This window comes from Cyprinodon tularosa, unplaced genomic scaffold (genome assembly GCF_016077235.1).
Source record: "Cyprinodon tularosa strain WSP-4 unplaced genomic scaffold, ASM1607723v1 ctg464, whole genome shotgun sequence".
Lineage (NCBI taxonomy): Eukaryota > Metazoa > Chordata > Actinopteri > Cyprinodontiformes > Cyprinodontidae > Cyprinodon > Cyprinodon tularosa.
The window spans coordinates 229,523-251,872 of NW_024039190.1; the positions used below are offsets into that span (position 1 = coordinate 229,523).

General features: G+C 37.2%; 3 protein-coding genes across 9 annotated transcripts in view; 1 reads left to right on the plus strand and 2 right to left on the minus strand.

The window, feature by feature from the left end:
- snip1 (Smad nuclear interacting protein) lies at positions 1 to 4,037 on the minus strand. Its single transcript, XM_038301269.1, has 4 exons — positions 3,740 to 4,037; positions 2,169 to 2,298; positions 842 to 1,386; positions 1 to 728 (listed from the first exon to the last, which is right to left on the minus strand). The coding sequence occupies exons 1-4, from the start codon at positions 3,898 to 3,900 to the stop codon at positions 473 to 475; spliced, it is 1,092 nt and encodes a 363-aa protein (XP_038157197.1). The 5' UTR covers positions 3,901 to 4,037; the 3' UTR covers positions 1 to 472.
- A 432-nt stretch (positions 4,038 to 4,469) lies between these two features.
- dnali1 (dynein, axonemal, light intermediate chain 1) lies at positions 4,470 to 22,278 on the plus strand. Of its 6 annotated transcripts, none has more exons than XM_038301254.1 (7): positions 4,470 to 4,666; positions 5,894 to 6,000; positions 17,808 to 17,977; positions 20,032 to 20,210; positions 20,407 to 20,571; positions 21,363 to 21,497; positions 21,605 to 22,278. In XM_038301254.1, the coding sequence occupies exons 1-7, from the start codon at positions 4,589 to 4,591 to the stop codon at positions 21,614 to 21,616; spliced, it is 846 nt and encodes a 281-aa protein (XP_038157182.1). In that variant the 5' UTR covers positions 4,470 to 4,588; the 3' UTR covers positions 21,617 to 22,278. The 6 variants fall into 6 exon arrangements, with proteins under 6 accessions (XP_038157182.1, XP_038157184.1, XP_038157181.1 ...); XM_038301256.1 differs by having other exon boundaries at positions 5,897 to 6,000; XM_038301253.1 differs by lacking the exon at positions 5,894 to 6,000 and adding an exon at positions 17,627 to 17,733 and having other exon boundaries at positions 4,473 to 4,666.
- Positions 11,689 to 22,350, minus strand: part of gnl2 (guanine nucleotide binding protein-like 2 (nucleolar)) — a 28,517-nt gene continuing 17,855 nt past the window's right edge. Inside the window, exons 14-15 of one of the 2 annotated variants that reach the window (XM_038301251.1) lie at positions 12,011 to 12,191; positions 11,689 to 11,724 (exon numbers count right to left, since the gene is read on the minus strand). In XM_038301251.1, coding sequence (XP_038157179.1) covers positions 11,703 to 11,724; positions 12,011 to 12,191 — 203 coding nt within the window. In that variant the 3' untranslated portion in view covers positions 11,689 to 11,702. Of the gene's footprint in view, positions 11,725 to 12,010; positions 12,192 to 21,691; positions 21,999 to 22,350 lie in introns of those variants that run through there. The other variant, XM_038301250.1, reaches the window with a different exon arrangement.

Below are 22,350 nucleotides of genomic sequence, written 5' to 3' on the forward strand. Positions count from 1 at the left end.
AACCGGTCACTTTTTTTTATTTACAGTACAAAAAATAACACTTACTACAAATTGATATGAACTGAAAAACATGGCAGTCTCTGAATACCCATTGCAGTGATGCAGAGACAAATATTTCTCCTGCTTGTTCTACAAAAAAAAAGGTCAAAAGAAAAATAAATGCAATCTGTAGGTCTATACTTATTCTGTTAATAAGAAAGCTTTAAGAGTCCAGGGTGCACACTGCAGTCATGTTTGGTACCCTGACACATTACATGAGATCAGGAAGATCAATCATGCATCCCACAAACCTGAGAAAAAGAGGTCTATTTTGACACGACTGTGGCAGGATAAAGCAAGACTTCATTTCTTACAGAATATTTACAACACTACTCGCTTTCAGTAAACAATTCCTGCCTTTACCAGTTTATAAGTCATTTTTTAAGCACACAGCTTTATTTTAAAACAATTTCAAATATCGTATAATGGGCTATCACTCATCAAGCCCTTCGTCATCTTCTTCCTCCTGCTTTACATCCACTTCGCTGGTATCGGAGAACTCATGCAGCAGGACGTACTCGCGGCTGCTGAAGCCAAACTTAAGAACATCTTTTTCTTTGAGCTCATAGTAGCGCTGGGGTTCAATCCGCTGATTGTTCAAGTAGGTGCCATTTCCAGAACCAAGGTCAATAATGTAAGGCCTTACCCTGCGGCCAGTGGTGCCATCTGCTCGAGTATACTCCACCAACCTGCAAAACAAACAACCACAATTAACATTTATAATTAAAGTTAAACATGGTCCAAAAAAATAAAAAAGTCATCTAAATTGTCAGAAAACAGCCATGGCAGGTTTTCTTCCCACCTGTACTGGAATACTGCATGTTGCTTGGAGCACGAGGGATGGTCAATGGGGATATCAGCGATTCTTCGCTGTCGCCCCAACAAATAGGCACTCTGTCTGTGGATGTACATCACAGGTAGTGGTTCATCATTCTTAAAGGGGTACAATCTCCACCTACGCTTTGGAATGCGAGCCTCAGGGGGCTCGTTGTACTTGATCACCACTCCCCGGAATGTGTTGGTGTCTTCGGTGAGCGCGCCTGACAGTTCAAAGTTGGGCTTCTCTTTCTCAGCAGGAGGAGCCCTGGAGTCATCACTCCCTCCTTCGGATGTTCCAAAGTTAAGGTCCTCTTCTTCTTCTTCACGCCGTTGACGATTTTCCCTGCGCCGCTCATCATGTTGCCGACGCTCGTCTTGCTGAGAAGCCAGGGCAGTTCGTTCTCGGTTCCTGTCTCTGTTGTGCTCCCTTTCCCGTGACCTGTCTGTTTCCCATCGGCTCCGTCTATCATCCGACTGGTCACTCCTCTTTCTTCGGCCATCACCACCTGCCCTATGTTCGTCCCTTTCCTGTGGCATTTACAAAGAAAGCATTTACAGAGTGAATATATGTTGTGCTATATCATTTACACCATTTGTATGAATAAAAGCTTCCTAGTGTTGGTAAAATAGTGAAATGATTCCATGCTGTTCTAATAACAGCAAGACAACCTTTTTTTTAAGTTACTAGTGGCTATAAAAAAAACAAAATCAAAACTAAAAAGTTGAATTAATTTGTATATTACAAATTTAAAGACTGATAAAAATCATCATAGCACAACACTGCCAACACCATGCTTTATAGTTTGGATGGCCTCTTTATGTGAAGTGTTTTCTCTTCACATTGATGCATTTTGAATAGAGCTCACTGCACCTTGTTCCAGATGTCTGCCCTGTACCCATCATGGTTTATGGAGAAAGAAACAAATATATGGAATCCTACACTGAACAGCTGGCTTTATTACATCATTATAGTAGTAAACAGAGATGGTAGACTCCGTATATTTTTAATATAAATTGTTAGGGGAGTTGATTGAGAGTTTCATATTAGATGGTGCTTAATACAATCCACACTATCAAGAACTTTTAATTGGTATTTTTTTTATTTTAGAACAACCCATACCGCCCCCCCTGGACTACTTTTTTTGGTCCGTTATTACAGTGAAGCACACAGAATTTTGTAGAAAAACAATACAACAACGTTTGATGGATGTAAACACTGGTGCACAACCAACATGTGTATAGATATAGTGGGTTTCAATCCCAGCACCACTCATTTTGTTGATTTGAAAACTCAAACCTATTCTAATTACCCGCTTAATTTTGACATCACCACCACGATGAGGACTGCGGCTTCTTCTGTTTCTGGGAGATCCTCTACTTGTTCCAACAGGAGAGTTTGTCCTTCCGTCCAGCGAGCGCTGCCTAGCCCTGGGTGGTGATCTACATGACAGACCAAACAGACTCCTTAGCTAAGCACATACGTTTGAATACTTAATTCACTACGAAATCAAGTAAAATCTTGAATTAGTTTTAAATATGTGACTGTCATTTTAGGCAGTACCATATTAAAGTCAAAACCTTTTTCCAAAGGTCTACATTTTCACCTCTGCATATCACTGACGAAGATTGAAGAGTATTTAAACACATCATTACAGCCTACAAGAAAGTGAAAGCCTCATTTTCAAATGAGACTGCCATTAGATTATTTACAAATTCTGTTTAGTTTACGTACGAGCTATACTCTGTGTGAAACTTTCATAAAACATACATGAAGTGCCAGTTGATCAGGGATTCTTAAAAGAAAGGAGTTAATAACAGATGGAAGAAAGTAAAAACAGTCAGTATGTACGGATAAATCAGGAAATTAGCTGACGTTTGGGAGTCAGCAATGTAAGATAAAGGTGAGAAAATGTGTAAAAACAGAAGTCTTTGGTTATTGTCAACTAAAATAATCTCTCCAAATCATCATCAACCTTTAAGCAGCTTTAAATTATGTTTAAGTATACATTTGCTGTCTGAACAGTTCCAGAACCACAAGCACTCTGTGTCAGACAGTAATGCTTCTATCCCATTACAGGGGCATGACATAAATAGTATTCAATTTTAGAATGACACCAAAAACATTCGGGGGGGGGGGAAAAAAGCAACAGAAAATCGATACAATAGTGCAGTGGGTAGCACTACTGCCTTGCAGCAGGGAGGTTCTGGGTTCGATTCCTGGCCTGGGGGTCTTTCTGCATAGAGTTTGCATGTTCTCCCTGTGCATTCGTGGGTTCTCTCCCGGTGCTCCGGCTTTCTCCCACAGTCCAACCATGGCTTAATTGGTTAATTGGCTTCTCTAAATTGGCCTTTAGCTGTGAGTAATACACTGGCGACCAGTCCAGGATCTACCTTGCCTCTTGGCCATTGACTGCCTGAGGCACCGGCCCCACCGCGACCCTGACAGGACTAAGTTGGAGAAGATTGATGGATAGTGATGCGATCGTAGGTGCGGGGGAAAAAAAATATAGATTTGAGGCAGTAAAGAAAGATGCAGCATTCAGTGCTGCAACAGGTTATGGATGGGAGTAAGGAAACAGTTAAAAAAAGCGAAAAATATATTCAATGTTATTTTTTATCAGTATTCGAGCCTGCAGATTCTGTATATTTTATCAATTTATTGCTATATATATATATATATATATATATATATATATATATATATATATATATATATATATATAGTTTAAAAAAATGCCCCCCAATAGAAGCAACAACATCGCTGTTCGGATAAACGGACACAAATCACTCCCGATATATATTCTACTCAACAAATACAAAGGCTAAATGCGTGTCTAAAAGTGATATAATTAATTCTGTATAAGGATCTTATTAAATATACCTGCTCCCTCTTCTTCTCGGTGGACTCGATGTCCCGGTAGATCTGGACCTGGATCGGCGTGATCGCTGTGGCCTGCTGGGGCTCAGTTTCTCCTGTTTTATCTTTACTTCGGTCTCCCGCGTCGGAGACTCCCTTCTTCGGTGCCGTTTCTCTTTTGTCATTTTAAGAGAAAATAAATGTAGCAATATGGATATAGTGGAACTAAATGTACATCTTTACGCAAAAAAAGTCAACAAAAACCTGCTTCAAACCCTTACAAAACTTCTGGCACTGCGTCGTTACAACCAGTTCCGGTTCCTGTGGTACACAGAAAATGGTTCTCGGCAGAATCTTTGCCTTCTTTAAAAGTTCCGCTACTTTTGACGTTGCACATTCAAATTGGCCACATATATAGCCTATATCTAAGGTGCTGTTGTTTTACTTATTAATAAGTATAATTTATAGTTCTTGTTAGGTGTAAAAATATTAAAGAGTGTCATAAGCGAACATTAGGTGGCTACTGAGTCAAAAAATAAATTCAAATAAATTCAATTAAATATTTTTTTTTTTCCGATTGCCAGATTTCCAATCACGATTTGTCAAACTAGCTGACATACCGTTTTTTGTGTGTTTAGAAAAACTAAACCTTCATCAAAAAAGATCATATATTTGGTTCTTGTTTTGATAATTTAAGCACAGCTTAAGTACTTCTTTCTGCCATGCCATTTAAAAGACGTCAGGAACGACAGGACACCGTTACCATGACGACAGTTACAACAAACTTCAACGAGCAAATAAGTTTCGGTGTCTGCGGGCAAAACTTATTTTATTTTTCCTTTGTGTTAAAAAAAAAAAAAAAGGGCGTGAAAAATGATTCCTACATCCGATTCTCTTCTGAAATATAATAATCCGATGTCGATCAAGAATTCAGAGACTAAATCTCCAAAGGTGAGTTTGCTGCAGTCACATTGAAATGGTAGGTTTGTACATAATCGGACCAAGATTTATGCGGCAGGACCACCACAACATAATAGCTATGTGCGTTGAAATAAATTCCAATATAACCGAAAAGACTTGGCCTATGTGGTTAAAATAACAACAACAACAATAATAATAATAATAATAATAATAATGATAATAATAATAATTCAATTAGGCCTCCATGTATACTAATTAATTTCAACGAAAATGGATTACAGCTAAATAAAATAGTAATTTTTTCAAGGAAGAATAAATAGTTTCTTAGTTGATTGCTTAAGGAGTGTCTTCACCCAACGGCGAAAAAAAAAAAAAAAAGTTATAGCTCTTATTCTGGATTCAGTCTTTGATGAGAGGTTTGCTTCATAAGGATATCCAGACTGTACTTGTTTATATTTTACACACCACACTTTCCTTCCACCAATGTTTTCAAGACAATTTACATTTAAAATAAGGGAAAAACAATTTGCCTTCTCTTATTTCAGGAATATAAAATCTAATGATCTTATTTTAGGATTAAAGGCCAATTAATAACTACTCATTCCAAAGGAAATCAAATCGTATTTACCTACTAAAATTAAGGGGAAATACACTGAATTTAAAATAAATGAATAGATTAAAAAATAGAAAACTTTATTGATTTCATTTGGAGAAATTTATCTCTGCATTTAACCCATCCCCTTGGGGAGCAGTGGGCTGCCATTGTGCGGCAGTGTGGAGTTCAGAGTCTGGTTCAGGGATCCAGAGTGGCAGTCTGTGGAGATCGAAACTTGCAACCTTCTCAGAGCACAAGCGCACTGCTCTAATCACAAGGCCAACACTCCCAACGTAAATTAAGAACATTTTTTAATTATTTCTAGATAGTTTTTTTCAGTGTGGTCGGCTATTTTCTTCCCATGATTGTACACACCTGAACAATGTTTCTTTAAATGACATTACCTCAAGAGCAGGCTGCACAGCTTACAGCCCTGTTGCTTTGCAGCAAGAGCTGCTGCACGCAGCTTTTATCTTCTCCTCAACCATACGCTTGTTCTCTCTTGGTCCTCCACAGCTAAAGACACAACTTTTAACTGGTGTCTTTAAAGTGCTCTTAGGTGCATTCAACTATTAAATAGATTCAACTATTAAATGTTCACATAGCTTTTCTGTTATCTGGTATTCTCTGGACAGCTGCATAAAACAGGAACAATCCCTCAGCAGCCATCAGACTTCAAACCAGCTACTCCACCTTCTAAATCAAAACCTGCAATAAGTGAAGACAATGAGGAAACCAAGGAGGTCCTGGAAGTCATTTTTCCACCCAGGTATGCCCATGTTCTTATTTAGTAAAAACTGTCCTATTTATTTCAAACAATTTACTCTCAACCATTAATGTTGCAGGGAATGGATGGACGGAAATCTGCTGTGGGTGCAGAAGGTATCTACTGCTCCGTCTACAAGAGCAGATGTTATCCAACTGAAGAAACAGCTGGATACAAAGCTGCAGCAGAGACAGGCCAGGCTTACAGGCCTCTGTCCCATCCGCAGAGAGCTTTATTCTCAGTGTTTTGGTAAGGAGTTGCTCACAGTATTTTAGCAAGCTTCTGCTTGCTTACACACTTTTTAAAGTCATCAAGCTTCTTGCATCATTATGTACAACTGACCAAAGATATGGGGGGGAAATGTAGCATTAATTTCAACTTGTGAGTTTTCTTTGTATGAATGAAGATTTTAAAAGAATACTCTTGATTTTAGGCAGGCTATTCAGAGAGTTTGTTAGCCTTCAACAACTAGTTATGAAACATTGTCTTATTTCATCGCTCAGTTTTCTCCAAAGTTTCAGTCATCTGACACAAACATTCAAAATCAGATTAAAGGGAAATTGTTTAGATGTTTGGGAACCATCAAGGTTCAAGCCTTAAAAAGGCCTACATTAGTCTTCATAGCCTACATGGACTGGAGTGTTCCTGACTAAAAAAGAATGTCCGTTCCAAGGTCAATGCCTTTGAGCATGACTGAAATATGCAGTTGAAAATTTCAGGAAAAGCTAAATGATCTCTAGAGAAAATATTTATTACAAGATGAGGATGAGACAATGATAGAGTTGTTGAGCCAGTGTCAAGACAAATATTTAGAGTCATCAAGAAACAATTATCTAAAACAGGTAAGAGAAAAAAAAGTTCCTTTAATCTTACCTCACCGAGTAAATGGTTGAAAAACAGGCTCAACTAAGTGCAATAACATAAAAGCAAATCAAAGCTTATTTTTTTATTTTAAACAAGACTAGCTCACATGTAACTTCAATTCTACATTCAGTCTTATCCCCTTTAGGCAAGGCAAATTTATTTGTACAGTAAAATTCGGTTCAAGGACAATTCAAACAATGCTTTACATTAATTAAACAATAAAATAAAATAAAATGTTCTTCAGGTGATAAAAGGCTGATTTAGTAACTGTCTTTATCTGCCTCTGAATGTTCAGGTCTGAGTCCCTCATGACACCAACATTTCGGCCATAATCAGTAGTTTCCAGCTGTAGTCCATGAAGCTCTCTTACTTTGGTCTGAAGATTATTACCTAAGATTTGTTTTTATTCAGTTGAAGAAAGTTATGGTGCATCCAAATATAGATTTATTCTAAGCATCTACACAATGCCCTGATGGGTTCATAGTCACCTGGTAACATTGTGATGTAAAGCTGTGTGTCGTCGCAACAAAGTGATTTGAAGGTCCTGAATACCAATGTTACCATCTAGCATGTGAAGTAGACAGAGCCAGTTGGGGTGGGGGTGTGGGGTGTGATTATGGCTTTCAGGAAGTGTTTGGCTGCAAAGAGGAAGAGTTTTTTTTTTTTTTTACAAAGATATTCCATTTGTTCTATTCGGGTCCCTTTTCACAGAAGATGTTATCAATAAAGCCAATTAATCTTGGTGAACAGGCACATTTGGTGAATTTATTCAGGTAGGAAACTCTGAACACTTCATTTCCTGCTGAAGGTGACGGGACAGGGCCCTTAATGTACGCTTTAAAATGAGACTGTCTCCTAGTGTTATGAACTCTAATCCTGTCTCTGCAATTTTGACTTCCTCTTAGCAACATCATTCCTATGTGAACGACCAAGTTCTTCACGATTGGATGGATCTGTGCAATTCTCATTTGAGGCTTCAGACAGGAAGCTACAGCCAACATTCAACATTTCTGCATTTTTCTAGTTGCAGAAGCATCTAATCTCATTCAAAGCATTGTCAGATACTTATGGTAGGGTGACCAAACGTCCGTATTTCCCGGGACATGTCCGTATTTCACGTCCTGTGCCGGGCGTCCCGGGTTCTTTGAAGAAAATGAGGAAATGTCCTGATTTTTTAAATTACCTTAATTGGACCATTAAATTTACAGGCACTACGGCACTGCGCACGGCGTAATCCCTGAGCCGCGTCAGTGTGGGCAGCCCTGTTCTTAATCAGAATATAGATAGCGTGGCTGTCAGTACGCCAACAACATGCAAAAGCGGAAATGTATGTTTACCGGCGATTTACAAAAGAGTAAATCGCTTTCAGACCGGGTCGAGACAAATGGGAGGCCTTGTGCACAGTGTGCAAAGCAGGCACATATGTCGTGGTGTCTAATGGAGGTGCAAGGAATCTGAAAAGCCACCTGGACACTAAAAGTAAAGATAGTCAATTGATATGTTTGTTCGTTTTTGGTACATTTTGAGATATTTTTCCCACACTAGAGGTATTTTTTGTTAATTAGCTTATTTGTTAATTTATTTTTTCCAATAGCCTACAGAACAGACATTATTTTGTTCATTGCTGAGGCTGAGTATCATCTGTTATTGGGAGTTGAGAGTTATTGTTAACTTTTGTTAATTGAGGGATGTTTAGATGAGACATTATTTCTTTCATTGTGCTATTCATTCATTACAGGAATTGTTAAGCATTTTTAATAAATACATTTTGAATAAGATTATCGTTTGTTATTGGAGTTATTGCTGTTGACTTTTACTGAAAAGCATTTTTAATAAATCAACTGTAAATATAATGTTATTGTAGGATTACGTAGGCCTATGTTAAGTGAGTGCATGCCACAGACATCTCTATGCATGGGAACAGAGACCCCCCCCCTTCCAAGGTGTCCTGGTTTTTCCAAATGAAAATATGGTCACCCTACTTGTTAAATGTTGTCTTACCTTGTCTGGAAACTGGCTGTTCTCTTAACAGGTCATCCAGTAGGCAGCAAACCTGTTTAGTGGAATACCTATACTCTCAGTAACCCCTTTCTTAGTTTGGGGAACAAACTGCTTTTTGCATCTGAAGAAGACATGTTTCTCTGAAGTCTTGCCCAGGTTTTGTCATCTAGATTTGGCGTCAACACTGTCTGGGGTCTTTTCAGATCTGGGTCGGATTGTTTGTTCTTTGGCTTTGCTCCAAGAGTTTCCCAGTGTGACCCGCAAAAGGGGGAACTTTTTAAAACAAGATGCACCAGAACACAGAATAGTCCACAATATTTTAATTAAAGAATTTCTTTAAAACATTTGTTAAAACATGGCTTCAGGCCTACTACTCTGTCTCTGGAAAGAAAAGGGATAATAGGAAATAAGGGAAATTTAAATTATAAAAAAAAAAGAACAAAACATGCAATGCAAAAGGAAATAAATTAGTAACTCAAAATAAAAGCAAACCCTTTATTAACTTCAATAATAAGCAAACAAGGGGTAACCTTCACATTAGCAGATCAAGCACACCAGCCACTTAGGCAGCTGACATGTAGGTAAAACAAAGACAGATGCAACTTGTAGAGGCCTGCTCAGCTATAAGGCCACCTGCCCTGCCCACCAATCAACGGCTTGCTTCTTGCTACACTTGGTGCACAGAGAGGGCCTGGTGGAACACCATCCCACCACACCAGCTACCAGTGTGGTTATTTTCATTAGACTCGGCCTGTTTCCCAAAGTTCTGTTGGTTAGTTGTTCCGACATGTTGCTGGCTAAAACCACAGGTGGGGTCATCTCAGTGTTTTCAGACACCGTCAAGGTCGAAACTGGCAGGGTTGTAACATTTTCATGACCAGCATTTAGGTCCAGTTATTTAATCTTCATTTCCATGACAGCCATCCTCTGTAGAAGCTTGTCCAAGTCCAGTGTGGTGAAGGGAGGCATTTTGTGCTGATGTGGACTTGTCCTCTGCAGTGTGATCATATAAAAATTTTCTATTAAGTAGCCCAGCTAGGGAATCCTTGAAAAAATTGTTTTGTCCAACTTTCTGTGGCTTTGGCTAAGAGATAAGATGGTAAAAAGTAAGAAAATATAAGCAAGCGGGAAGCAAGGAATAGATGCATCTGACCGAAGCCGACCATTTGGTTAATTGTTATAGGCTATGATTAAAAGCTGGGTCTGTGCCTAACTGTACAAACTATTTTAATTTAGATTAACAATGCCTGGAAAAGTAGCTAAAGCACCAAAGATAATCAGTGAAAAGCTTGGGAATATCTACAGACAGAACATAGTTTCTCAGACTCTTGGAAAGGATTGTTTATTCAAATATTTCTGGAGATGTATTAGTGTATTTTAAACTGAAATGGAAAAAAATGTGTAATTTTTTCCACCTGGAACAATTATTTTAAAGATTAGATGGAACAAACATTTGAAATTCCTGTAAATGTTGTATGTAGATTCAAACCTAGGATTTCTAGTAAATCTTTTTATCTATATGGACATATTTGTCAAAATTACACAAGACTGGATCACTTATAACTTTGACAATGCATTAATTTCTATCACCATTAGATGAATTAATCAGGCAGAGCACCATAACCTGTGCTGAGATGGGTCTGCTTCTGCTTAGAGTCAGAGACGAGATTCAGATGACCATCAAAACCTACCAGAAGATGATTGAAAGCAGCATTCTTTATGGCTACAGAAAGGCGCTACAATCTGAACTTGAAACTGTGGATTTAAATAAAAGGGTAAGGGCATATATTATTATTTTTTTGTTAATATTTAATAATTTCAACCCTTTCTGGCTTAAACTATGGTATTGGATTTAAGTTAAAAATCCAGCAGAGAGCACTCTTGGTTTCCAGATGCAACTGGTTACTGTGGTATTCCTACTGTGTCTTTTACATTTGTAGGTTGAAGATCTAGAAAGGGAGAAACAGGATCTGCTGAAAAAAATGGATGAACAGAAAGAGGAAAATGATATAAGGATAAAGAGTGAAGCTCACAAGATTGAAGTGCTGGAAAGCAACTACAAAGAAGAAATCAAGGTTTTGAGGAGAACCATACAACAGTTAAAGGTGACAAAATGTATATAAATACACATACACACATTTTTGTGACATGTAGGATTTCCAAACATTTATAGAAATACATTTTGATTGCAGATGCTACTGGAAGGAAGCAATACTCCAGAGAATTGAAGCGTAACAAGGAGGAAGGCAGACTCACCGAGTTTGTCAAATGAACAAGTCTCAAGAAATTCGGCATTTTATTTTTAGAGCATCACAAATATATTTCAAGCAGTTAACATGGCCACATTGATGTTTAGGATTTAGTTTTTGCCAGTTTCTTTTCAATAGAATGTAGCCAATTTGGCTGATTTATAAACCTATTATATGTTTGTTTTCTGTCAGTCCAGTGCTTTGATCTTTTAGCTCCACGGCTTTCTGTAGTTTGAGGTGGAGACTTTCTGTTCTTGTTCTTGTTTTTCACATTGTGTGTGACAGGTATCACCAAATATACAAGAGTCAGAGAGCTGGAATGTTCATACTGTTTAATCATTAAACTAATAAAAAGGTGCAAAAGTTTGTGGTTATGATTTAAAATCTGAAACCGTTTATGTGGCAGAAATTATTTAGAAAATAACATTTTTTTACATTAGCAAACAAAACCTACTAAACTGTTTGATGTAAGCCTGTGCTGCTGCAAGGACTCAACATCCTCCTCCATTTTTCTCTTCTTGGTCGCCTGGGTTGTAGCTGAAATAATGAAATTATAGACAAAAAAACAACCTGTTACCAGAGTCTCTCTGGTCAGAAAGGGGCCTTTGGTATTCTGTCCAAACAGATGGAGAAAGAGCAAACTGTGAAGTTTTCCAAGCAAAGCCAGCTGTTTATTTCTTCTGGGATTTGCAGACATGAACTAAACTGGACCAAGATTAACTAAACAGTTGATATTAAAATCGTGATTTAGTCTATGGGCTTAAAATGATTGTTGCCACAGTTTGAATGAATGATATGCCTTTCTTCTCTTTGCCTGCATCTTATTACTGAATAAAAACTAAGGCTACAGTCCAAGACAAAGAAAACATGTAATAAGAAACTTGGACATCAGAACCTACCGGATGGCTGAGAAGCGCTTGGATTTGGCTCGGTCCAGGAACTGCTTGTACTTGGCTATTTTCTCATCATGCTCACGGATTACCTCCCGTAAACTCTTTTTGCCTTTCGTAGAGTCAGTCTGACACGATGTGTCCTCAGAGACCTCAGCGTCTCCTTCAGCTGGGTCTACGCTGGGCTCATCTTCATCAACATCCTCCTCAGCGTCAGAGCCAGAAAAGTCAGACAAGTCTAAGTCTGGCATTTCCACCGGGATTAAATCTTCCTCAGTGAACTCTGGTGCCACGTTGATCTTGCCGAAGTTCTGTCGGACATTAGCCAGTATCTTCTGGACCTGCTCCTTCTGCCGCTGCTGCTCCTGTTCCCCTGAGATGACGTCCTGGTTCTCCAGCTGCTCCTCCTAAACCTTCTCCTCTGCAGCTGGCGGTGCTTCAATGGGCAATGTTTTTTCATCCTACAGCAGTTACAGTAATTGAGTAATGCACATGAAAAGAACCGAGCAGTGATGGAGAAGTGAAACATTTAGCTAAGTCTTACATCTGGATCTCCCTCAGGTCCAGGAGGCTTCACAAAGAAAGGGATCCGTCCTCTCTGCCAGTCATTCAACACCATTTCAGAGACCGTACTGAGATCAGGCTCACCTCCCTGTAAACGCAGATAAATCAAACTGTTTACATTAAATCTTTTGGAACCTGACAGCATTTTATCAATATTCAAAGATCAATATCACAGCTAAAAAATTAAAGTAGCCTCGGGTAAAATTGTAATAGAAATGATGGGATGACCTTCAGAAGCTTCCCAGTAGGAAAGGCCAGCTTCTCTAGGAAGTCTTCAGGTGAAGTCCATGTTGGAATACGATACGTCTTCTGGATGTATTCAGGTTTGGCTCGCTCCAGTACCGCGCCAATATGCTCTTCTGGGTTTTTTATCTTCTCCACTTGAACCTTATCAAGGAAGAAGAAATACAATACATGAACTTAAAACCTTTGATGATGGAAGTTATGCTAATGTAACAGACCGTTCTGTGTCTGTATGTTAAAGTTGTTTCCATCCCTGTTGCCGGAGAGCGAAAGTTTGCTGGGTGTACGGCAGGGGGAGCTTGTGAGTTTTGGTTATGTGTTGAAGGGAGAAGAAGAAAATAAAACCGGAAGCGGGGTTACCTCCGAAAACTCTGGCCCGTCACCTGTCCCGTTATTGCATATAAAGTTCATAATACGGACCTAAAACGCTCGGTTACACTAATTACAATGCTAAACCTCCCAAACAGCAAACATTTACCTTTCAAAAAAATACTTAAACTTAGTGTTTGAATTTCTTATACATTTCTCAGCGAAGGAAATTCTCCTTGTTTGGAAATTATCTGTATGCTTAACCAACCCTAAAACAAAACCTCAATGAGGTTTACATTCTTAAAAAAAGGCAGTTCTGGATTAACCCTGCTTTGGTTAAGATAAAATGAAAGCAGACAAACACATATAAAAAAAAAACCAACTAAAAACAGAGATCACCGTTTTCACATTCCGGACTGCTAAAAGCCAAAATGGCCAAAACTCAAAACCTGATACCACTCTGCTATAATTGGAGATTAAGAGCTTTGGAAATGTCGCCTTTCTAATTAATTTTATAATCTTAAAAAAAAAAAAGTATGGAAAAAAAAAAACTCTTATCGCCTCTAACACACAGTGTGTGAGAGAAAAAATATTCCAAATAAAATCAGTTAAAATGTGTTTTTTTCTCTTTATTCTTTAAGACAACAGAACCAGTTAAAACTGGTCTCACTGTGTCAAAAAAAAAAAAAAAAAGACAAAAAAAGTAAAAATTGGACTGGGTGTCCTACATTAAACACAGATTTTTATATATTTTGTTAAAAGCACAATGTTTAACTTATCTGGCTTTTAATTAGCAAAAAATGAAGTATTGGTTTTATAAATTTGTATTCTAATAACGTACCATCTTAAATGAATGCGTTCTCAAAGCTTTGAATTAGTAGATCATAAAAACATAGTTTTTGGTCCATGCACCATTGGGTCGTTTCTTTGCTATTACAGTTACTGAAACGAGAAAAATGTGACGAACCAGGATAAATTTGAGAGTCCATGCATTTTTTAAAAATGCGTTTCATCATTTAACTCTTAGTTTTTTGTGCACAAAAAAGGCAACAAACATAGTAAAAACCAGCTTCAAACCCTTACAAAACTTCTAGCACTGCGTCGTTACAACCACCTCTGGTTGCTGTAATAAAATTAAAATGGCTGCAGACTTTTATAAAAAATGAAACAAGTTTATGGTTTAGTTTCCCTTCAGAACTTTTTCAAAAAATTGGAGGAATAAAATTTCTCTGAAGATGTAACTTTGATCCTTTCAAATTACCATAAATTATCAGACTACCACACACAAGTTCTAAAGTATTGGAAAATGTTATACAAGCACAATTTTATGCCACATAATAAGATTATTTGAAATAACAAATTAATTTTGTATAAGAGAAAATCTGTATACTACAGAGAATGGGAGGAAAAGGGTATCTGGGCCATTGTACATCTTATGGACACAAAGGGTGATATTCTGGATTACACAGTATTTAAAAGAATATATAATTTAGATTGTCCAAGGAAAAAATTTCTATCTCTGATTAGGGCAATTCCGGCAACCATGATACATTTGGTCAAAGGAATGGTTAAATATTCTGATGTAACACTGATCTTTCCCACTCTTCTTATAGATAATTACAATTTTATGGATCTCAAATTTAATAACAAAATGATAAGAGAACACATAAACAATACAATTTTTCCTCTCCCAGTTAAGAGGAACATATATTTAAACGTGTTTTCAGAGATGGAAGTTCTTAAGGTTAGAACCAGATTTTTCTCATTTCCTATATTACCAAAGATGAAAGAAGTTCATCTTAAAACTGTAAATAATATATATCCCTGTGCAGAAATCTTAAGTTTAAGATTTAAATTTGATGTTAGTGTATGTAACTTTTGTCAGAAAGATCTAGAAAGACAAGAACATCTTTTTTACAATTGTTGTGTGGTTAAGTCTTTTTGGGGCAAGATTTATGATTGGTTATCAACGTGATTCCTAATTTTGAATATAAAGGAGTTAAATTTGACATTACTTTTCATGAAATTTTTTTTAGAATTTTTATGTAATATTATTTTCATTATGGGAAAATTCTTTATCCACAATTGCAGATTCTTTAAAGTTTCTCCAAATTTTCAAGCATTCCAAAACAATATTAAAAGTTTTCATGCATCGATTAAGTTACTGGAGAACAACAAGGCCTTAAAGTTTTCAGACTTGATAGCAATACACTTTAGTTAAACCCCTGTGTTTTTTTTTAAATTTAATTTTCTTTCTTATTCTTTTATATTTTATGTTTCTTTTTCTGAAAGAAAACTGTTATGGTTGACATATGTTCAATTGTACGTTTTTGCTTTTCTGATAGTGTTATTTGGATATATGGAAAAAAAAAAAAAGTTACAACCACTTCCGGTTCCATTTGAAGCGCTTAATAAGTACTTACTTCTTAATAAGTATAACGTATAGTTCTTGTTAGCTGTAAAAAAAATATATATATATATATATATATATTAAAGAGTGTCATAAGCGAACGTTAGGTGGCTACTGAGTCAAAAATTTGATTAAAATAAATTAAATGTAATATTTTTTTCCAATCACGATTTTCCGAACTAGCTGACATACTGTTTTTTGTGTGTTTAGAAAAACTAACCCTTCATCAAAAAAGATCATATATTGGGTTCTTGTTTTGATAATTTAAGCACAGCTTAAGTACTTCTTTCTGCCATGCCATTTAAAAGACGTCAGGAACAACAGGACACCGTTACCATGACGACAGTTACAACCAACTTCAACGAGCAAATAAGTTTCGGTGTCTGCGGGCAAAACTTATTTTATTTTTTCTTTGTGTTAAAAAAAAAGGAAGTGAAAAATGATTCCTTTATCTGATTCTCTTCTGAAATACAATAATCCGATGTTGATCAAGAATTCAGAGACTAAATCTCCAAAGGTGAGTTTGTTGCAGTCACATTGAAATGGTAGGTTTGTACATAAATCGGACCAAGATTTATGCGGCAGGACCACCACAACATAATAGATATGTGCCTTAAAATTAATTCCAATATAACCAAAAAGAGTAGGCCTATGTGGTTAAAATAATAATAATAATAATTCAATTAGGCCTCCATTCAATTAGGTCCAGGAGGCTTCACAAAGAAAGGGATCCGTCCTCTCTGCCAGTCATTCAACACCATTTCAGAGACCGTACTGAGATCAGGCTCACCTCCCTGTAAACGCAGATAAATCAAACTGTTTACATTAAATCTTTTGGAACCTGACAGCATTTTATCAATATTCAAAGATCAATATCACAGCTAAAAAATTAAAGTAGCCTCGGGTAAAATTGTAATAGAAATGATGGGATGACCTTCAGAAGCTTCCCAGTAGGAAAGGCCAGCTTCTCTAGGAAGTCTTCAGGTTAGGCCTCCATGTATACTTAATTAGTTTAAACGATTATGGACTAAAGCTAAATAAAATAGTATTTTTTTCAATGAAGAATAAATAGTTTCTAAGTTGATTGCTTAAGGGGGGGAACGGGGGAAAAAAAAGAAAAAAGTTTTAGCTCTTATTCTGGATTCAGTCTTTGATGAGAGGTTTGCTTCATAAGGATATCCAGACTGTACTTGTTTATATTTTACATACCACACTTTCCTTCCACCAACGTTTTCATTTGCTTGGTTTCAGGACTTCAAACCATCACCTTTGGGAAACCTTAAACTGCAGAAAATTCAAATCTAAATAAGTCTTTTTTTTTCTTTTCTTGAAATAAGTGCATATTTTCTTGATTTGAGGGGGAAAGTGAGACACTTTGCCAATTCCACAAGACAATTTACATTTTAAATAAGGGAAAAACAATTTGCCTTCTCTTATTTCAGGAACATAAAATCTAATGATCTTATTTTAGGATTAAAGGCCAATTAATAACTACTCATTCTAATGTCAAATCAAACCGTATTTACCTACTAAAATTAAGGGGAAATACACTCAATTTAAAATAAATAATAAAAAATCGAAAACTTTATTGATTTCATATTGGAGAAATTTACCTATGCATTTAACCCATTCCCTTGGGGAGCAGTGGGCTGCCATTGTGCGGCAGTGTGGAGTTCAGAGTCTTGTTCAGGGATCCAGAGTGGCAGTCTTCTAAGAGCACAAGCGCACTGCTCTAATCACAAGAACTACAATCCGAAAATAAATTAAGAATTTTTTTAAATTATTTCTAGATAGTTTTTTTCAGTGTGGTCAGCTATTTTCTTCCCATGATTGTACACACCTGAACAACGTTTCTTTAAATGACATTACCTCAGAGCAGGCTGCACAGCTTACAGCCCTGTTGCTTTGCAGAAAGAGCTGCTGAATGCAGCTTTTATCTTCTCCTGAATCATACGCTTGTTCTCTCTTGGTCCCCCACAGTCCAAAGACTCAACTGTTAACTGGTGTCTTTAAAGTGCTCTTAGGTGCATGTTTAGATTCAACTGGTACATTTTCACATAACTTTTCTGTTATCTGGTATTCTCTGGACAATCCCTCAGCAGCCATCAGATTTCCAACCAGCTACTCCACCTTCTAAATCAAAACCTGCAACGAGTGAAGACAATAAGGAAACCAAGGAGGTCCTGGAAGTCATTTTTCCACCCAGGTATGCCCATGTTCTTATTTAGTAAACTGTCCTATTTATTTCAAACAATTTATTCTCAACCATTAATGTTGCAGGGAATGGATGGACGGAAACCAGCTGTGGGTGCAGAAGGTATCTACTGCTCCGTCTACAAGAGCAGATGTTATCCAACTGAAGAAACAGCTGGATACAAAGCTGCAGCAGAGACAGGCCAGGCTTACAGGCATCTGTCCCATCCGCAGAGAGCTTTATTCTCAGTGTTTTGGTAAGGACTTGCTGGTGATGCAATCAATATACCCACCATCATACACTTCTAATGAGAAGTTTACATTGCTACACCTCTACACATCTACTGATATTTGAATAACAGTATTTTAGCAAGCTTCTGCGCATCATTATGTACAACTGACCAAAGGTATGGGGGGGGGGGGGGGGGGGAATGTAGCATTAATTTTAGCTTGTGTGTTTTCTTTGGATGAATCAAGATTTTAAAAGAATACTCTTGATTTTAGGCAGGCTATTCAGAGAGTTTGTTAGCCTTCTACAACTAGTTATGAAACATTGTCTTATTTCATTGCTCAGTTTTCTGCCAAGTTTCAGTCATCTGACACAAACATTCAAAATCAGATTAAAGGGAAATTGTTTAGATGTTTGGGAACCATCAAGGTTCAAGCCTTTAAAAGGCCTACATTAGTCTTCATAGCCTACATGGACTGGAGTGTTCCTGACTAAAAAAGAATGTCCGTTCCAAGGTCAATGCCTTTGAGCATGACTGAAATATGCAGTTGAAAATTTCAGGAAAAGCTAAATGATCTCTAGAGAAAATATTTATTACAAGATGAGGATGAGACAATGATAGAGTTGTTGAGCCAGTGTCAAGACAAATATTTAGAGTCATCAAGAAACAATTATCTAAAACAGGTAAGAGAAAAAAAAGTTCCTTTAATCTTACCTCACCGAGTAAATGGTTGAAAAACAGGCTCAACTAAGTGCAATAACATAAAAGCAAATCAAAGCTTATTTTTTTATTTTAAACAAGACTAGCTCACATGTAACTTCAATTCTACATTCAGTCTTATCCCCTTTAGGCAAGGCAAATGTATTTGTACAGTAAAATTCGGTTCAAGGACAATTCAAACTGCTTTACATTATTTAAACAATAAAATAAAATATTCTTCAGGTGATAAAGGCTGATAAAAGAGTGGGCAGGGTGGGACACCATCCCACCACACCAGCTACCAGTGTGGTTATTTTCATTAGACTCTGCCCGTTTCCCAAAGTTCTGTTGGTTAGTTGTTCCGACATGTTGCTATTTAAAACCACAGGTGGGGTCATCTCAGTGTTTTCAGACACCTTCAAGGATGAAATTGGCAGGGTTGTAACATTTTCCTGACCAGCATTTAGTTCCAGTTGTTTAATCTTCATTTCCATGACAGCCATCCTCTGTAGAAGCTTGTCCAAGTCCAGTGTGGTGAAGGGAGGCATTTTGTGCTGATGTGGACTTGTCCTCTGCAGTGTGATCATATAAAAATTTTCTATTAAGTAGCCCAGCTAGGGAATCCTTGAAAAAATTGTTTTGTCCAACTTTCTGTGGCTTTGGCTAAGAGATAAGATGGTAAAAAGTAAGAAAATATAAGCAAGCGGGAAGCAAGGAATAGATGCGTCTGACCGAAGCCGACCATTTGGTTAATTGTTATAGGCTATGATTAAAAGCTGGGTCTGTGCCTAACTGTACAAACTATTTTAATTTAGATTAACAATGCCTGGAAAAGTAGCTAAAGCACCAAAGATAATCAGTGAAAAGCTTGGGAATATCTACAGACAGAACATAGTTTCTCAGACTCTTGGAAAGGATTGTTTATTCAAATATTTCTGGAGATGTATTAGTGTATTTTAAACTGAAATGGAAAAAATGTGTAATTTTTTCCACCTGGAACAATTATAATTTTTTTTTTTTTTACATACTCTAATAATCCCAGAGGGAAATTGCTTCTCTGCATTTAACCCATCCCCTTAAGAGGCGCCCGGGGAGCAGTGTGAGGTTAAGGGTCTTGCTCAGGGACCCAGAGTGGCAGTCTGTGGGAGTGGGGGATCGAACTCACAATCTCAGGATTCAAAGCCCAATGCCCTAACCACTAGGCCACCACTCCATTTTAAAAATTAGATGGGACAAACATATGAAATTCATGTAAATGTTGTATGTAGATTCAAACCTAGGATTTCTAGTAGTTTCTTTATCTACATGGCCATATTTGTCAAAATTACACAAGACTGGATCACTTATAACTTTGACAATGCATTCATTTCTATCATCATTAGATGAATTAATCAGGCAGACCACCATAACCTGTGCTGAGATGGGTCTGCTTCTGCTGAGTGTCAGAGACGAGAGTCAAATGACCATCAAAACCTACCAGAAGATGATTGAAAGCAGCATTCTTTATGGCAGCAGAAAGGCGCTACAATCTGAACTTGAAATGGTGGATTTAGAAAAAAGGGTAAGGGCATCAGTTTATCACTTTTTACAATGAATATTTTTTTTTGTTAATAAGCTGTATGTAATAATTTCAACCCTTTCTGGCTTAAACTATGGTATTGGATATTACCGTAGTTAGAACTCCATCAGAGAGCACTCTTTATTTCCAGATGCAACTGATAACTGTGGACTTCCTACTGTGTCTTTCACATTTGTAGGTTGAAGATCTAGAAAGGGAGAAACAGGATCTGCTGAAAAAAATGGATGAACAGAAAGAGGAAAATGATGTATGGATAAAGAGTGAAGCTCACAAGATTTTAGTGCTGGAAAGCAACTACAAAGAAGAAATCAAGGTTTTGAAGAGAAACTTACAACAGCTAAAGGTGACAAAATGTATATATATTAGGGGTGGAACAGTTCACAAAATCCACGGTTCAGTTCACGGTTTCGTGGTCACGGTTTTCGGTTCGGTATATGTTGATTGTTACCCCGAAATCCCATAAAAATTAATGAAATTAATGAAAAAATCCCCCAAAAAATAATGAATTGTAATTATTTTTAATGATCCGCGGAAACCCTCGATCATTTCTGCATGTTTTGCTGCTTTGAATTTAATCATCTTGTGCATGCCCTTTACTATTTCCAAGGAACTTTGAGCAGGCGGTCTGGAGCACAGCGGAGTGCTGACGGAGTATGTGGGATTTCGGGGTTAGCCTGACATGTTGCTGTTAGCATAAACAAAACGTGTTGCACAATGCTTGCACACTGTTGCACTTTTATAAACAACTTTCTTTCCGCCGTCATCGTAAGTCACTCTAAATGCAAAGTGGTCCCATACAGCAGACCTATAAAGCGCTGCTGCGTCTTCCAACTCCTGTTCTTTGCCACTTGCCATACTCCACAACTGATTTTTTTTCTGCTACACCCGGCTTCGCTTCTTCTTCTTCTTGTTAACTACTGGTGGTTGGCTTTAGTCGCAGTACCGCCACCTTCTGCTCTGGAGTGTACACGCTTCGCCTATGAGAAAAAGGAGCAGCGCATGAACCGAACGGTTCGGATGGTTTTCATAAACTGTTCCATCATATATATATATATATATATATATATATATACACACAAACTTTTGTGACATGTAGGATTTCCAAACATTTATAGAAATACATTTTGATTGCAGATGCAACAAAAAATGGATGAACAGAAAGAGGAAAATGATGTATGGATAAAGCGTGAAGCTCACAGGATTGAAGTACTGGAAAGCAACTACAAAGAAGAAATCAAGGTTTTGAAGAGAAACTTACAACAGTTAGAGGTGACAAAATGTGTGTGTATATATATATATATATACACACACACATACACACATTTTTGTGACATGTAGGATTTCCAAACATTTATAGAAATACATTTTGATTGCAGATGCAACTGTAAGGAAGCAATACTCCAGAGAATTGAAGCGTAACAAGGAGGAAGGCAGACTCACCGAGTTTGTCAAATGAACAAGTCTCAAAAAATTCTGCATTTTATTTTTAGAGCATCACAGATATATTTCAAGCAGTTAACATGGCCACATTGATGTTTAGGATTTAGTTTTTGCCAGTTTCTTTTCAATAGAATGTAGCCAATTTGGCTGATTTATAAACCTATTATATGTTTGCTATCTGTCAGTCTAGTGCTTTGATCTTTTAGCTCCACGGCTTTCTGTAGTTTGAGGTGGAGCCTTTCTGTTCTTGTTCTTGTTTTTCACATTGTGTGTTTCATAGTAATGCACGCCAACTTTCTTTCCCTTCTTGGCACGGTCTAGCGCTCTTCTCTGTAAACATGGGGGAAAAAAAGTACAAAAAATGGCATCAGAAAAATTAAACCCACCATGCCATGCAAAAATATTAATCCTCACTTTGTCACATTAGTAAATTTCAAGGTAGTTTATTGGAACAAAGTGTAATGAAATAGATTTTCAATAATTGTAGCATGCAAACATGCGTCCTTTCAATGTATATAAAGCTAAAAACAAGTATCACCAAATATACTAGAGTCAGAGAGCTGGACTGTTTATACTGTTTAATCACTAAACTAATAAAAAGGTGCAAAAGTTTGTGGTTATGATTTAAAATCTGAAACCGTTTATGTGGCACAAATCATTTAGAAAATAACCTTTTTTTACA

Coding starts and splice junctions, on each gene's coding strand:
- snip1 (XM_038301269.1), bottom strand. CDS start 3,900: ATGACAAAAGAGAAACGGCACCGAAGAAGGGAGTCTCCGACGCGGGAG. Junction 1,387..2,168: donor GTGATGTCAAAATTAAGCGG/GTAATTAGAATA, acceptor TAAATGCCACAG/GAAAGGGACGAACATAGGGC. Junction 729..841: donor CATGCAGTATTCCAGTACAG/GTGGGAAGAAAA, acceptor TTTGTTTTGCAG/GTTGGTGGAGTATACTCGAG.
- dnali1 (XM_038301254.1), top strand. CDS start 4,589: ATGATTCCTACATCCGATTCTCTTCTGAAATATAATAATCCGATGTCG. Junction 20,211..20,406: donor TGGTGGATTTAGAAAAAAGG/GTAAGGGCATCA, acceptor TCACATTTGTAG/GTTGAAGATCTAGAAAGGGA. Junction 20,572..21,362: donor GAAACTTACAACAGCTAAAG/GTGACAAAATGT, acceptor TTTTGATTGCAG/ATGCAACAAAAAATGGATGA.